At 32.2% G+C, this 15,480-nt stretch overlaps 1 protein-coding gene across 1 annotated transcript; it reads right to left on the bottom strand.

The window, feature by feature from the left end:
- Positions 1–3,511: 3,511 nt before the first annotated feature.
- LOC132715419 (sialate O-acetylesterase-like) lies at positions 3,512–14,951 on the bottom strand. Its single transcript, XM_060698417.1, has 11 exons — positions 14,803–14,951; positions 13,079–13,252; positions 11,959–12,122; positions 11,673–11,808; positions 11,367–11,532; positions 10,272–10,357; positions 7,063–7,193; positions 6,134–6,288; positions 5,689–5,884; positions 4,874–5,007; positions 3,512–4,366 (listed from the first exon to the last, which is right to left on the bottom strand). Exons 1-11 carry the CDS (start codon positions 14,840–14,842, stop codon positions 4,243–4,245), a joined length of 1,506 nt encoding a protein of 501 aa, XP_060554400.1. The 5' UTR covers positions 14,843–14,951; the 3' UTR covers positions 3,512–4,242.
- Between the last annotated feature and the right edge of the window lie 529 nt (positions 14,952–15,480).

The following is a 15,480-nucleotide window of genomic DNA, read 5'->3' as shown; positions in this document are numbered from 1 at the left end:
GAAAGGCTCTTTTAAATGATAATGTTACGTATACACACATTTTTTCAATACTGCATTTAATAATATATCATTCTTGATTTTACATTTCGGTTTTATCAAGCATTTAGAAAATGTGAACAAGAAAAGCAATATTGTTGAAATGTTATATGAATTAGTTTGATTTTAAAACTATACATTACAACTCGATCACACACACACGCACGTACGCACGCAAGCGCGCACACACACGCACAACACACACACGCACGCACAACAAAAGATACATTATGTTAGTTATAAAACCAAAACATTATGTTAGTTAATAAAATAAATGAAATATGATATTAATCGGAGATATACATTATGTGAGTTATAAGATACACACATTATGTAAATTAAAATGATCTTTATATTGATTTATCAAACACATAAAAGTTGTCATCTATCAAGATATACTGTATGTCAGTTTATCAAACACATATATATATATATATGTACTTTTATCAAAAGTTTACATTATATCAAATATATGCAATATGCTATAAATATTGCTACCTATCCAACACATACAATTTGTAAGGTTTTTAAACACATATGATATGTCACTTTATAAAAAAAAACTTTCATCATATCAAACACATATAATATGTAAATGTAAAATCACACAAAGGATGTTGTTTTACATACATAAGGACAGATACTGTTTAAGCATGTAAGGTCTTATATATCAGTCTTTTAAACACAGTGCTAAGTATTTTGTTTGTCCACCGAATACTACGCAACAAAAGACTCTTTTTAAGTGAGGAGAATTCCAGAGACTATTGACTGTCAAACACTTGATGTTTTGATGATTTCTTATAGTGAAATAGAGGATATTTGTTTAGTTCAGTGTAAGATCGGAATATATTTCACCGAGTGAGCACCAAAAGTTATATTTCATGAGTGGCGCAGCCACGAGTGAAATATGAACTTTTGGTGTTCACAAGGTGAAATATATTTCGATCTTACACTAAACTAAACAAATTTTCTTTTTATTACATGCAAAGAAACGTTTTAAAAAGACATTAAACCTAATACTGAATGAAAAGCGCGCCGAATAATAATACAACGTGACGTCATTTACGACGTCACGTCATTAAGTTGGTACCCAGTACTGTGCACGCTGGTATTTCACTGAAACAACGTAAGGGGCTTACTGAATGAAAAGCGCGCCAAAAAATAATACAACGTGACGTCATTTACGACGTCACGTCATTAAGTTGGTTCCCAGTACTGTGCACGCTGGTATTTCACTGAAACAACGTAAGGGGCTTAAATTCAAAACAGTGAAATTATCAAAGTGGTAATTTCACTGTTTCAAACAGTGAAATTACCAATTTTATGTCACTGATATATTTCTATAAACCACCGAAAAGCATGTAATAAAAAATTGATAAACAGTGTTGGTGTTGATCAATATATCAAAATCAACTGTTAAGCTACAATGTAGGAAGAACTATTTCGAACCTAACAACATGCTAAAACATGTTACGAATTAGAAAAATATTGGACACGTTGAGACAAAACAAAAATAAACAATACTGTCGCATAATTCTGAAGTTTCTACTATGTCCAGCAGTAGAAAAAGCTGTTTAAATCAATACAAATTTAAGCTCTTTACGACATATCATACAATGTTGGGTATACCATGCATACTGATGATTATATACCCTTTACTTTAATTCCAATAAAAATGTTTCTCTGATGAGTAGTGTTAAAGCTGGGGTTCCATGTGACTGTGATTTACACCTTGAAATATCAATTGTTTCACCTGGAATATACAGCAGTAGCATCTGAATTCATTGCATTGTCTATCACAAATATTGGACCGAGTCGCTCGTATGGGTTTAAATTATGTCGTTATTGTATTATATATTTGTACCACGATAAATAAATCTGCATTTTTATAAATGACATTGTGAAAAAAAAAATGAATGAAAGTTGATAGACAAAAGTTGATCGTATGTGGTGTAAAGAAGGATGTGCAAGGTGCGCGTGACTGTTTTGTGTTTTAGGAATGAGGTTTTAGTCGTAACACATTCATTGTCGGGACAGCAGTACGCGTCTAGAAAATTCAAACTTGACATGTACATTCAGTCACTGACAGGTATTTTTGATCTTTGATTCTTAAAGATCGTTCAGCATACCATTTATAAAATCACATGTCTCTTAGAGAAATGGTGCATATTTGCAACCTGAAATAACACCCGAGGCGGAGTTAATGTATTTTTTCACCGCTATGCACTATTATATAATTATTGACTAGTTTGTCATGGAAAATGGTGTGATATTCACAGGCGGGTGACATATTGACCGAGTCGATAGCCGATGTCAATATGACTTTCTGCCGGTGTATAACACATCATATTCAATTGAACACTAGTTAATAAGGGTTTTATTATATGAATAGGCTATAAGAATCTAAAAAAAACACAGAAAGTACAACTTCACACATGTACAACGTTTGGTTGTTTCGTTGAATCGCGGGAAGGCGTCCAACAACTACGCGCACGTTGCGCATATAAATGTAATTCAAGTTTATACTCATCATTGCGGTGTACAGTAAAGTAATGATATTTTATCGAGAAATATACCATAAAGAACAAACCGCAACAATTATTTTTTTAATTAGCACGCGTAATTAACAGTCTACGATATATGGTAATTGAATATGAGTCTCAATCTATTTTTAGACTTGAAAATTCCAATTCAGCCAGTGAATATGATACTATACCCAGTGAATATGATTTATAAAAAAAGTTATGTTGACTACTGTTTGGACCAATAAGATTGCCACTATATTTAGATCATATAATGATAATGCATTATTACTCTGAGACCAATTCATCTGCGACCAGGGCAGAGAACTATAACATTACCTTTCATTAAGTCTTACTCTATATAGATCACTCATCCCTGGTGAATATTGCAAAAATTATTGACAAGTTGATTCAATTCCAGTATGATAGATCGAAATAACGTAATGTGACGTCACATAAGGCTATATAGTAAAATGTTTCTGGAGGTATAATAATAGGATGTGATGCCTGCTTTAAATGAAAAAATAAATGCTAATATGTGATATCGATGCTGAATAACATCTGGTCCTCTTTCAAAATTCCATTTTATTTAGATATCTTATGTTAAATGAGGAATTTTGCTTAAGCCGTTGCAAGTTGATATGTGATCACTAGCTTGCACTTTCCAGTATAGTCCAGCTTAATTATCCCGAGCCTGCATCATTTTGCAATTTTGTCATTTAGAAGTTTTATTACGAATCATTGATCCTCAACTTTGTTTTACGACGCTTGAACACTCTACAAACATTAAAATATTAATGTTTTATCATAATTATCATAAATTTTATAACACCAAGAACAACAAAGGTGATATTATCTTTGAATTTATTAAAGATTTTAGCAAAGCTTTTTTCAGAATAATAACAACAAATTATCATGAATAACCGTTACAGACGCGGTTTAACGGTCATATATGCAAGGGATTATGCCCATCTAAGGTAATATATTTAGTGAACAGGTGAAAGTCAAAATAAGATAACATTTTGCCATAATTTTTATAAATGATATAATTTACTTCAGTATGAACGATAAATACATCATATGGCCAAGAGAAATTCTGTAATTATCCATCAGAATTTACCTTTGATGTTTAATTCTAAAAGAATGACGCAATCTTTTTATATTAAGGTAGATTAATACTTTATCAATATCACCTGTTGGTCTATCAAAGACAAGAATAAAGATCAACAAGGCAAAGGCAACGTTCACAGGACGCAGCCCCAGACACACCCAAGTAGGGCAAACAGATAGCAACCATCATAACAGCCTATTTTTAAAAATATACATGTTTAGTCAATTTAGCTAAACTTGACAATCAAAAATGAGCATAATGTCACTTTAACAATCTTTCTAAAAAGTAATTGTATAGAAATTGTATTTAAATATCAGTTATGTAAATACTCATATGAAAAGAAGAATTGTACAGAAAAATATATTTTCCTTTTGTGCTATACATTATGTGAAGTGCACATGAGTCGTGATGCAAATGGAACGAGTCTTGCAACTTTTAAGAAAGGAAAAATAAGCAAAACTTCTTTAACAATAAATCCACACGATTTTCCATATAATTGTAGAAAAATGATATAGTGATTGTGAATATAATACAATTGTATGGAAATAAATAAATAAATAAATAAAATCACAGTTATTTCATCACAGATGTTTCGTCCATACCAAATATTTTCCTGAAAGGCGGGACGGGTAATTGTGTCTGACTATCATATAAAGCACAATGTTTGAAGGCACACGGACTTTCGCGCCATAAATACCTGAAACAAGAATACACACCTTGAACTTAAATAAGTAACTTATCTTTATCTGCTTATTGAGTCAATTTATATTAATTTTGAAAATCTTGAAAATTGCTGATCCCTTTAGAGATAAGAAATCAAATGAAAATAAGTGTAAAAATTGAGCAGGTTCATAGCTTCATAAGAGAAATTAAGTGTGCAATAACTCTCAGAGGGCTTACCCTGCACTCCCCACCCTCACACTGTTTTAAATATGAAATAAATTATCATATTCAAGAAAAGATAACAACTTAATAGTTTTATACGCTCCGTGATTATACAAATATGGCGTATTGTTGAAATGTTATATAGATGACTATAGTAATGATTATGCTACCTAAAACCATCGTCGGATACCCACGGCCGAACCATTAAATTTTATCAGATATCTTGATTCAAGTTTATAAACCGTGGGTATCCGACGATGCCTGAAACCTAGCATGTATTGAAATGGCATATAGATGATTTTAGTAATGAATACATTACCTGACACCTAGGACGTGCTGTATATAACAGTCACCTATATCAATTTCCACTGTGGACTTTCTATAACGTACGATATCTACTGTGTACCAGGGACTTTCTTCAAGACAATCTACAGCCGCGCTAGCACAACAAATCTGTAAATGTACGTAATAAATATTTAATTTATCATACTTTAGAGAAAATACGTTTATCGTAATATTTTGAAACTTTGGCATATTTTCCACCATTAAGTAAGTGTATCTTGCACAGAATACAAAAAATATGCAATACATTTTGTAAGAAAGTAATTGTCCATCATAAGTATCTTGTAAAATATTTTAAAAAGTAGATAAAACATTTAATGAATAGTTGTCAGCATTTGAACATAATATGGGTATTTTGATAGAAATTTATTCAATATCTGAACAGTGCGATAAAGAATTCCCTTAAAAAAGACAAACAAAAACAAACAAACAGAAAAAAAAATCGACGAGCGTCGAGTGTAACTTAACAATATGACCGCTTAAGCCCTGAACTAATATTTGTCATCATATTAACTAAGGTCCCTTTGCAATATGTTGCAAATTCTTTTTATTTTAGCCCGATTTGTTGATATTAGCATACTTTGATTTGTCATGTACAATTGAAAACGTTTAGCTACTCAGTTGATACGATCAGTTATTGTACTGGAATTTATGTAACAAGACAATAGAATGTGGGGCTGGGCATTCATACTCGATCTATTGCTATTTATGATTTAAACATTAGTTGCGCGTATCCATAATACTTGTCGGTGGGCGCTGAAAACCTACAGCAAATATTTAAGACACTTTTACCTCGAATCCATCTTTATGGTTCACTTGTAGTGATTTTTTGTCATTATTTAATGTGATGAGCATAGTTTGACGATGCGGACTAATCCTGTATCCCGTTGGAAATGGACCTTGATACACGACCTCGTCACCATAAATCAAATGTTTAGCACCTAATACAAGACGAGCGGCTATATCTTGTTTATGTCTAGGGTGAATTCTGAAAACATACAAAGTTCATGTTTTAGTTGCATATATGTCATAATGATTAATTGTTTTTCATAACAATAAAATAAAAAAGTACAAGGAAAGGGTGTTTAATGCATTGAACATATTTTAAAGTTGATTTTTTATAGAATTTGCTATTACAGTTCTTTTTTATGAAATACATGAACAAACAATGTTAGAATTCTGTAATGATTATTATGCTAACGCTTAATATGAAGAAAAGATATATCAAGTAGCTTACGATCCCGATGGTGACCAGAAATCCGGAAGATCTATAGCCACAGCCATGAAAGTATTTGGCATATTTCGATTTGGCACGTAGCCAATATTTGTCGTCTGCGCCCATCTTATCTTCGGAAATCCTCCAATAGTGTTGCTTTTCCGGAACGGGGCTAACTACATTTATTTATATAAAAACATTGCATCAAAGGTTATTCTGTTTCGAAACTTTCAAACTCGAAACTGTATACTGTAAATAGAAAAGTATATTTACATGTGTTGCCTACAATTCGGGAGCTAAGTTGTCATTTTCACGAGTGATCTTGAATGGCAAATACATAAATCTGCGCAATAGAGATTTGATGCACACTTTTTTCGTTTATAAGCATTATTTTTACAAACAAGTTAATGTCTTATTTGGTAATTTCGCGTGTCGATATTTGTGTTTCGTATAAAAAACCGATTTCGTTGTATGATAGCGATGCAGTTGACGGTGATTTTTTGATACTGAAATAAGCGGGCGTCATTGCAGTCATCAATTATAAATTGCTGTTACGCATTTATAAGTACATATAACAATGGTGCGAGCTCGTGTGATTGTATTTTTAATGCACGTTTTCCACCGTCAATGTATATCAACAGCATGGGGCTTAGAATATAATGAAATAAATTGATCACTCTTTGTCGTTTAAGCTGCGTTATCGGTGAACATGTTGCTTTCTTATATTAATTATCTTATATCTTATCTTATCTTGCTTACGACATTGAAATGCGAACTGTAAAATATTAACAATTATATGTACATGTGTTTAGCATACGAAATATTAGACATAATGTCCGTGAGATCCGGAAAAGAATGTCAAGTGGCAAACATAATTTGAAATATCTGTACAAACTTCCATTAACGTATCATATATTTTCTAAAAAGATGCCCACTGTCACCAAACATACCTGTACAAAACCAAAGGGGAAATTTACACTTGTTTCACCATCAGATCTTTTGTTAAAATGTTTTCTCCAGTCGTTTATCATTGCACGGAACTGACAGGCATACACCCCAGCATTGTTTCGGTTTCCTTCGCCTGAAATAGTAAATGACGTCATAGTTTCATTACGTCATAATTTCCTATTTTCAATATTTGCATCGTAAAATAAATGATGGCATTTTATTATCATTTGTTTTTATCGTATATTTTAATTTTGGATATGTAGCAATATAATATAACATAAACATGTACAAATATATACATGTTGCGCATGTTCAGTAACCTGTCTAGCCAGCGTCTTGATGTGAAATATTTTAGAACAAAATACATCGTGTAGAATCTAGAGCTTACACGTGTTTTTAAAGTCTACTTGATCATATTATGCCTCCAAATTACTGAACAGGATCAAGCATGTCGATCTATTACAGTGTGGCAATACCACGTGACATTGACGTCATTTTCGGCATCATTTCCAAGACAAATGTTGCTCGATTCGGAAAAGAAAATAGCTGTAAATATTTTATTTCTGTACCAATTTCTTTGGGATATACAGCAGTTTACGGGGAAAAATATAAGCTTTCCACAGAATATTGGATCTTCGTCAGTTTATGAGCCGTTTTATCAAACACTTTGCATAACCTTGGATTTTGCTTCTATTACAGTGTGGCCATACCACGTGACATTGACGTCATTTTTGGCATCATTTCCAAGACAAATATTGCTCGATTCGGAAAAGAAAATAGCCGTAAATATTTTATTTCTGTATCAATATCTTTGGGATATGCACCAGTCTACGGGGGAAAATATAAGCTTTCCACAGAATATTGGATCTTCGTCAGTTTATAAGCCGTTTTATCAAACACTTTGCATAACCTTGGAATTCTGGAAACAAAGTGATCCCTCGGAAGCATTAATCACAACAAAATAACATAAGAATTGCAGACTTGCTTGTATTAGAGCGGGCTTCGGTTGCAAGCTGTTTCGTTTTCTGGCGTTATTTGGTCTACGCCATGATAAATAGGTCAGGTTTACATCAACCGGGGGTACAGACAGCAAAATCCTACCTTAATATGTTTATATGGTTATTATTTATGGCGTAAATCTTGCCATTTTCTTCAATTGTCAATTCTGGCACCAGTTCCAAGTCGAAAAAAAGGACTTCAGTTTAAAGCAGATTTATGAATCTGTTGCAAATGCGAAGCAACATGCCTACCGTTCTCTCTCTATAATTATGTTAACCATAAAAATATTTGTTATTTACTGTACGATTTACATAAACACAAATGAATATTTAAAAGTCGTAAAATTGTTGTCTGTATTTGTAAAGAAATTGATTTGCTCTTTAATCTTTGTTCTTTCACGGTAATGATTATGAAAAATCTATATGTGTCATGTAGCAATACTAAACGTATTCAAAATTGAGAGAAAACAGAAACCCAAAACGGCAAAATTGACTTAGCTAGAATGTCCAATGAACGTGCACATTCAGGATCACTTCCATTTTTATGCTGTAAAGCGTTTTGCCTCAACGCGGCAATTTCAAAGTCAAAGGGTATTCTTTTGTAAAGAGTTATTTATACGTATAACCATAATGTTATAAACCTGTAGCAATGTTTAAGTATAATAGATTCATCTTTTTAATACATTGGCACTCGTTGATAAAAAATATTTTACATCCTGTTTTCATACACACGGTAACCGTTTTTCGTGAACTGGATATAACTTCGTTCACTTAAGAACACTAAACACTATTTATTTTATTATTGCATTTACTTCTGATGATAAACTACATATCTGACAAATTTAGTTAATAATATCAGTCAATCGTTCCCTTCCTCTCTTTACAATGTATATTGGTGAGCTCTCTGATAAAGCTGAGTTGACTGATAAAATTAACTAAATTTGTCAGAACAGAAATAAATGCAATTATAAAATAGATAGTGTTTAATAGTGTGTTTAATAGTGTTCTTAAGTGAACGAAGTTATATCCAGTTCACGAAAAACGGTTACCGTGGGTATGAAAACAGGATGTAAAAATATTTTTTATCAACGAGTGCCACTGTGTTAAAAAGCTGAATCTATCATACTGAAACATTACTACAGGTTCTTTATATATATATGGTTATACGTATAAATAACTCTTTACAAAAGAATAACCTTTGACTTTAAAATTGACGCGTTGAGGCGTAACCCTTTTCACAGCATACAAATCGAAGTGATCCTGAATGTGCACGTTCATTGGACAGGCTAGCTAAGTCAATCCGAGCCTGCACAGTTCAATTTTGCCGTTTTGGGCGATATTTAGGGTTTCTGTTTTCAATTCCACGTTTAGTATTGCTACATGACACAAATAGATTTTTCATAATCATTACCGCGAAAGAACAATGATTAAAGAGCAAATCAATTTCTTTACAAATACAGACAACAATTTTACGACTTTTAAAATCATAGCGCAGCGAGTAAAAATCATTTAAATATTCATTTGTGTTTATGTAAATCGTATAGTAAATAAAATGTTTTTCATGGTTAACATAATTATAGAAAGAGAACGGTAGGCATGTTGCTTTGCATTTGCAACGGATTCTAAAATCTGCTATAAACTGTAGTCCTTTTTTCGACTTGGAACTGGTGCCAGAATTGACAATTGAAGAAAAATGTAAGATTTATATCATTCATAATAAAGATATGAACATATTTAGTTAGAGTTTTGCCTTCCGTACTCCCGGTTGATGTAAACCTGACTTTTTAATCATGACGTAGACCAGATAACGCCAGAAAACGAAATAGCTTGCAACTGAAGCCCGCTCTAATACAAGCAACTTCCAAGGTTATGCAAAGTGTTTGATAAAACGGCTTATACACTGACGAAGATCCAATATTCTGTTGAAAGCTTATATTTTTCCCCGTAGACTGCTGCATATCCCAAAGAAATTGGTACAGAAATAAAATATTTACGGCTATTTTCTTTTCCGAATCGAGCAACATTTGTCTTGGAAATGATGCCGAAAATGACGTCAATGTCACGTGGTATTGCCACACTGTATTATAAAGTACCGTGACAGCATGCAGGCTACAGAATGTTGCTGTTTGAACAACACGTGTTCACAATAATCATCAAACGTACATGTGTTATAGAGTTTATTTGTTAGTAAGTTTACTTGTTAGTATACCGACCTTGGTACCAAATAGCGCCTTTTATTGTCATTAACGTGTAGGGATAAATCATTGAATTCCACAATAGACTTTGTCGTCTCCAGCGTCTGTAAAATAGTATAGTCTGATTTTATTGACCTGTCAAATATGAATACATTATAGCACTCATTTAAATATTCGATCCCCTTCGGTTTTGTCCGTTTATTTTACGAGAATTAATATGGAGCATATGACTAACGTTTGGAAAACTCGCACTAGCTTAAAATAGGTTCTCGTAACATCCGCAATAGCACAGTCGGTAAAGTCGGTAAAGATACTACCTAATGTATGAGAGTTTCGAGGTTCGATCCCTTCTTTTTGACATTCTTTTTATGCTTATTCTTTCTTTATATTTAAGAATATTTTAATAAAAATTGTCAAGCGTACATGGATATGAAACAACTAAGAAACATTGAATGGTCATCACGTTTTGTATTGTATTTTACGGCACTGAAATGACATTTATTGATTTTAATCCGAAAGAAATTTGATTACTAATTCTTTAACAATCTTATATGCAGTATAGTATTTACCAAACAATCGCTAAAAAATAGTTATGAATGAGAAAGAAAATGTACATACGCTGTTTCGATCTTACAACACGTAGGAATTAGATATATTCCTGTAGTTTACCCTATTTCAGTATAAACAAGAGTACTTTAACCACATCTTACTGCGTAAATCTCACGGAATTTACCGAACATTTATCGAATATTAATATATTCTGTGCATTGACCGTATAATCAGAATGGAATTGACAGGTTAATAAAATCAAACAATACTGTTATAAAATACTTATAGACAGCATAATGTTGAGATAGTTATGTCCTTGAAATGTTTGATCAAGGGATCTTATTGTACTACGACTTGCGTAATTTGATTCTTTCTGGTGCCCCCAGTATCATAGTATATTAAATATATACACACATACAAATAGATTTAACATTTCCAACTTAATGTAAACATATTTTAGATGTCAATTTAAAAACATTTCAATATGTAAACACAACTTTGAATTTCTGTAGAACGAATGTAATTGAAAATTATACTTTTAATAAAATGATATCATGAACGTACGGGTGCTTAATTTTAGCTGGACACTTTTCTATAGCTGAATTCGAACTCCAAGCTTCAATTGGTGTTCCTCCCCAGCTTGAATCAATTAATCCTATTGGATAATCAATATGGTCTTGCAGGTCACGTGCAAACATGAAACAAAGTGCCGAGAAATCGTCAATTATACCTGGAAACAAAAGTTGTGATAATGACATTCAATCGAAAGCAAACAAATCGAATATTTAAACACTTCTTTGGGGAACTAATTTAGATATTTACTAATCGTACAACTGAAAACCGTTGTTATTAAATAATGAAACATTTTACCTTTAATTGGATATATCCACGGATGAAGAACCTCAACATCTTCTCTGGCTGAAGAACTGGGAACTTGTTTAGTTGTTAACATTCGTATATTTTTGTATTGTAATGAATGGGTGATTTCATATTCACTATTATTTACCTAAAAATAAAACATTAAATTTGTTTATATAAGTTTCACATTAGTTGTTTGAAAGTAGTTTAGTAAAATGTTTCTTATACATATCTATTGTGAAATAATGTTAGATAACGACTCAACAATGTTGCAATGAACGACAAAAGAAACAATTACCATACTCATTGAAAATTGCATGTTGCTTTGTCCTGAACATAACCAAACATCTCCAAATAACACGTCATAAAGATGGACATTGCCTTCACTTGAATTCACGAGAATTTCGTGCGGACCAGGATCGTTTTCTGCTGGAAGTTTGACTGTCCATATTCCAGTGGAATCTGAAATTTGAAAAAAACGCCATTTGAAAACATAAAGTGTTTTTTAATCAAAATATGAAAATAAGATCAACAATGGAGAGGTAAAACTTTCACAAAACTCAGCCTATAACCTTATGCTTCTAAGGGATCACTTTTCTTCTCTCAGAAATTCATAATATCCAAAACCAAAGGCTTCCGAAGGGAACAAAACACACAGGGTGAGACAAACTTTGGGAAAAGGGGGTCTTTAATTGACTATAAGGAAACCTTTGTTGATTATAAGAACTTAATGGGGAAAGGGATGTAGGAAAAGTAAGTAGGGGTAGAGGTCTAAAATGGAAAGAAGGAAATTCGTACTGGCGAGGTGAAATAATTATGAAAGTCAATACAAAACACATAAACAAGACATAAAGTAAGATTATATCAAAACTGTAATGGTATATGAAACTTGACATTGAATATCACCTTCTCTTGTTGACCTTTATTTTAATAATTATCATATAGATTTTCGGAATTAAAACCATCATTCGGAATTAACATACATTAGTCAGATCAGTTTTATTTTCATATCTACCAAACTAATAGGGCTATAACGTTCGGTGAATGACTCATTTGCTACGCGTATGTGTGGGTTGCCGTTGGATACGCGCTAGTCTGAAAATATGGTTATGTTACCGAACAAACATTTTTTCTGCTTAAGTGTTCGGTAATATATGCACCCGCTCTAAATCTTCAAGAATGATCTAGCTGTAAAACGCCAATACAGTTTGTTAAACTCACTAGCGTAAAATTCGTTTTTTTTTTCAACCGGGCGGAATTATTTCAAGGGTTCTAGGACTCTCTTTAGGTCATATTATATCAACACATATTAGATCTTTATCTTTTCCAACCCGATTATATAAAACAGATTTGAAAATTGCGCAACTCATATACAGAATATTCAGTACAAATATTTCATTATCTGGTAATATATCTACCATCCGATGTCTCATTGTAGACATTTGTTTCTGCTACAAGAAAGCCATCCATCCAGACAGAAACAACGTCATCGATGACGTCAGCATATCCCCATAATATAGCGCGTTCCGGGGCTCGTTGTAAAACCATATGATCGCTGTAAGAATTGGAAAACCGCAGAGAGCTTTGTACACCTATGTAAAACATAAAGAGAAAATCATATTAATTTTAGTGTAATCAGTAATAAGTATATTTATGACAGCGGTTGTAAAATAATTAACATTTTATGATATCGCCGCTTGAAAAACAGATATTAGCTCTAAAAGTGAAATATCTTATGTAATGCATTCTAACAACATGGAATTTTCAAGTAAATCTATTGCAGATGAGTTTTGTTCCGAATTGTGACCGGTTTTTAATATTGTAAGTAGAATCTAATTTAATTGTGAATATATGTACTATCAGGTATTAAGATATGAGACATTATACCAAACATTATCACAAACGTTAACGCACTATTCTAACACTCCACAAGATTTTGTCACTATAGACAAAGAAGAGGAAAAAAAGGTGTTAAACTGCCAATAAACACTGGTTAGGGACTACTTGTATATGCGGTTGTTATAATGACAACCAACAAAGCCTTGGCAACAAAATAGAATGGACCTTATGTCAATATAATGATGTCACTCTTTCTGAAATATATCAAGACTTAATATGAGATGACATATGATAATCTGTGTGCAATTAGGGCATCATCAGATTTTGGTACCGTTGTATTTTAAACAATTATCAAACAAAATCATGTGAATCAACTTTAAAGGCACATTATGCCTCAGAAACGAACGCGATTCATTCATAAAATGCAGGCGCCAATGACGTCATTTAAAGCACATGGGGTGTAAGACAGGGTTTTTAGCATCGGTGTAACTGTCTGATATGCAAGAAAAAATCACTATAACTGCACCGGCTGCCAAAAAGCAACAGAAGCAAAAGTCGGTTTAGGTAATTATCAATGGCTATCTTTTTTTGGAAACTACGAGTATAAAAGAACACCTAAAATAAAAAAAAATTAAAGAAATAGATATTAAAGCATTTTTGGGCATAAGGGGCGTTAAGAAAGCGAAAGCAAAACCAGCTAAAACGATTCACTATGCCAAGTATAAATCAATCATTCATGAGTTCATTTCGTTCAGCTAATTAAGTACTGAATGTAATAAAACCTGACAGGTGATATTGACATTTATACCATGTGGTCTAATTATACTTTATCTTTACATTATCATCAATACAATATACAACAACAACAACAACAAAACAACATCATCAAAATCTATATTTTCTTAACAATGTTGTGTAACTTTGCAATCGAGCGCAATTGGTTGATATATTAAGCATTTAAAACGTGCGAAATTATGTTTGCCCTTGAAAAAATAATGTCAATGAAGAGTATAGAAAATAATTCGGCACTGAAAACACTAAACTTTCCTCGAAAATGAATATGTTAAACATGATAAAATTCTGTCTGTCAAAACATATGACAAAAGTTCCATATATGAGTGTAAAATATACGTACGCAGTGAACTCACAACCACTTTAAAAGCCGAATATAGACTATTTTTAAACCGCATTTATCATTAAATGATGTATACAAATTTTATTAACTTACTTTTTTTCTTTTCATGCTTTCATGCGGCTTATTTACTTAATATATGAAATGTTAAGAATATATGGAAAAACTTACCAGAAATTAACAACGTTATAATTATAACGTTGTAATCCATTGTTTAAATGTTTAACTTTCCTCATCTGTATGCTCAAAATATATGAATACGTTTACACCGTTATGTTACGTTACGTTATGTAAAGTGATTAATTTGAATTCACGAAACACATTAACGTATTGAATCATACAACTAGTGTTAAGTGCATGGCGGTATAATAGTAATTTGTGATCCGTGACACGCATGAGATAATAGTCTGTCCTAAACAACATGATTGATTGTTGTTATATATATGACTAATATCATAACAAACAATTAAACATGCTCAGAAATATTGGAATATGTATTATAACTGCGATGGTATTTATGCTTTTATAATTGTTTTTATGTATGTATTGGAAGAAATGACAAAATAAAATGTTGATCTGGTATAACATTGATCTGGTATAACAATTATCTAGGATAACATTGATCTGGTATAACATTGATCTCGCGTAACATTGATCTGGTATAACATCGATCTCGTATAACATTGATCTGGTATAACATCGATCTCGTATAACATAGATCTGGTATAACACTGATCTGGTATAACATAGATCTGGTATAACATTGATCTGGTATAACATAGATCTGGTATAACATTGATCTGGTATAACATTGATCTGGTATAACATAGATCTGGTATAACATTGATC

The sequence above is a fragment of the Ruditapes philippinarum genome, unplaced genomic scaffold, assembly GCF_026571515.1.
Source record: "Ruditapes philippinarum isolate M1 unplaced genomic scaffold, ASM2657151v2 ctg2656_1_1_1_1, whole genome shotgun sequence".
NCBI classification, from domain to species: domain Eukaryota; kingdom Metazoa; phylum Mollusca; class Bivalvia; order Venerida; family Veneridae; genus Ruditapes; species Ruditapes philippinarum.
The sequence above is the reverse complement of the archived record's forward strand: the minus strand, read 5'-3'. Positions and strand labels throughout refer to the sequence as shown.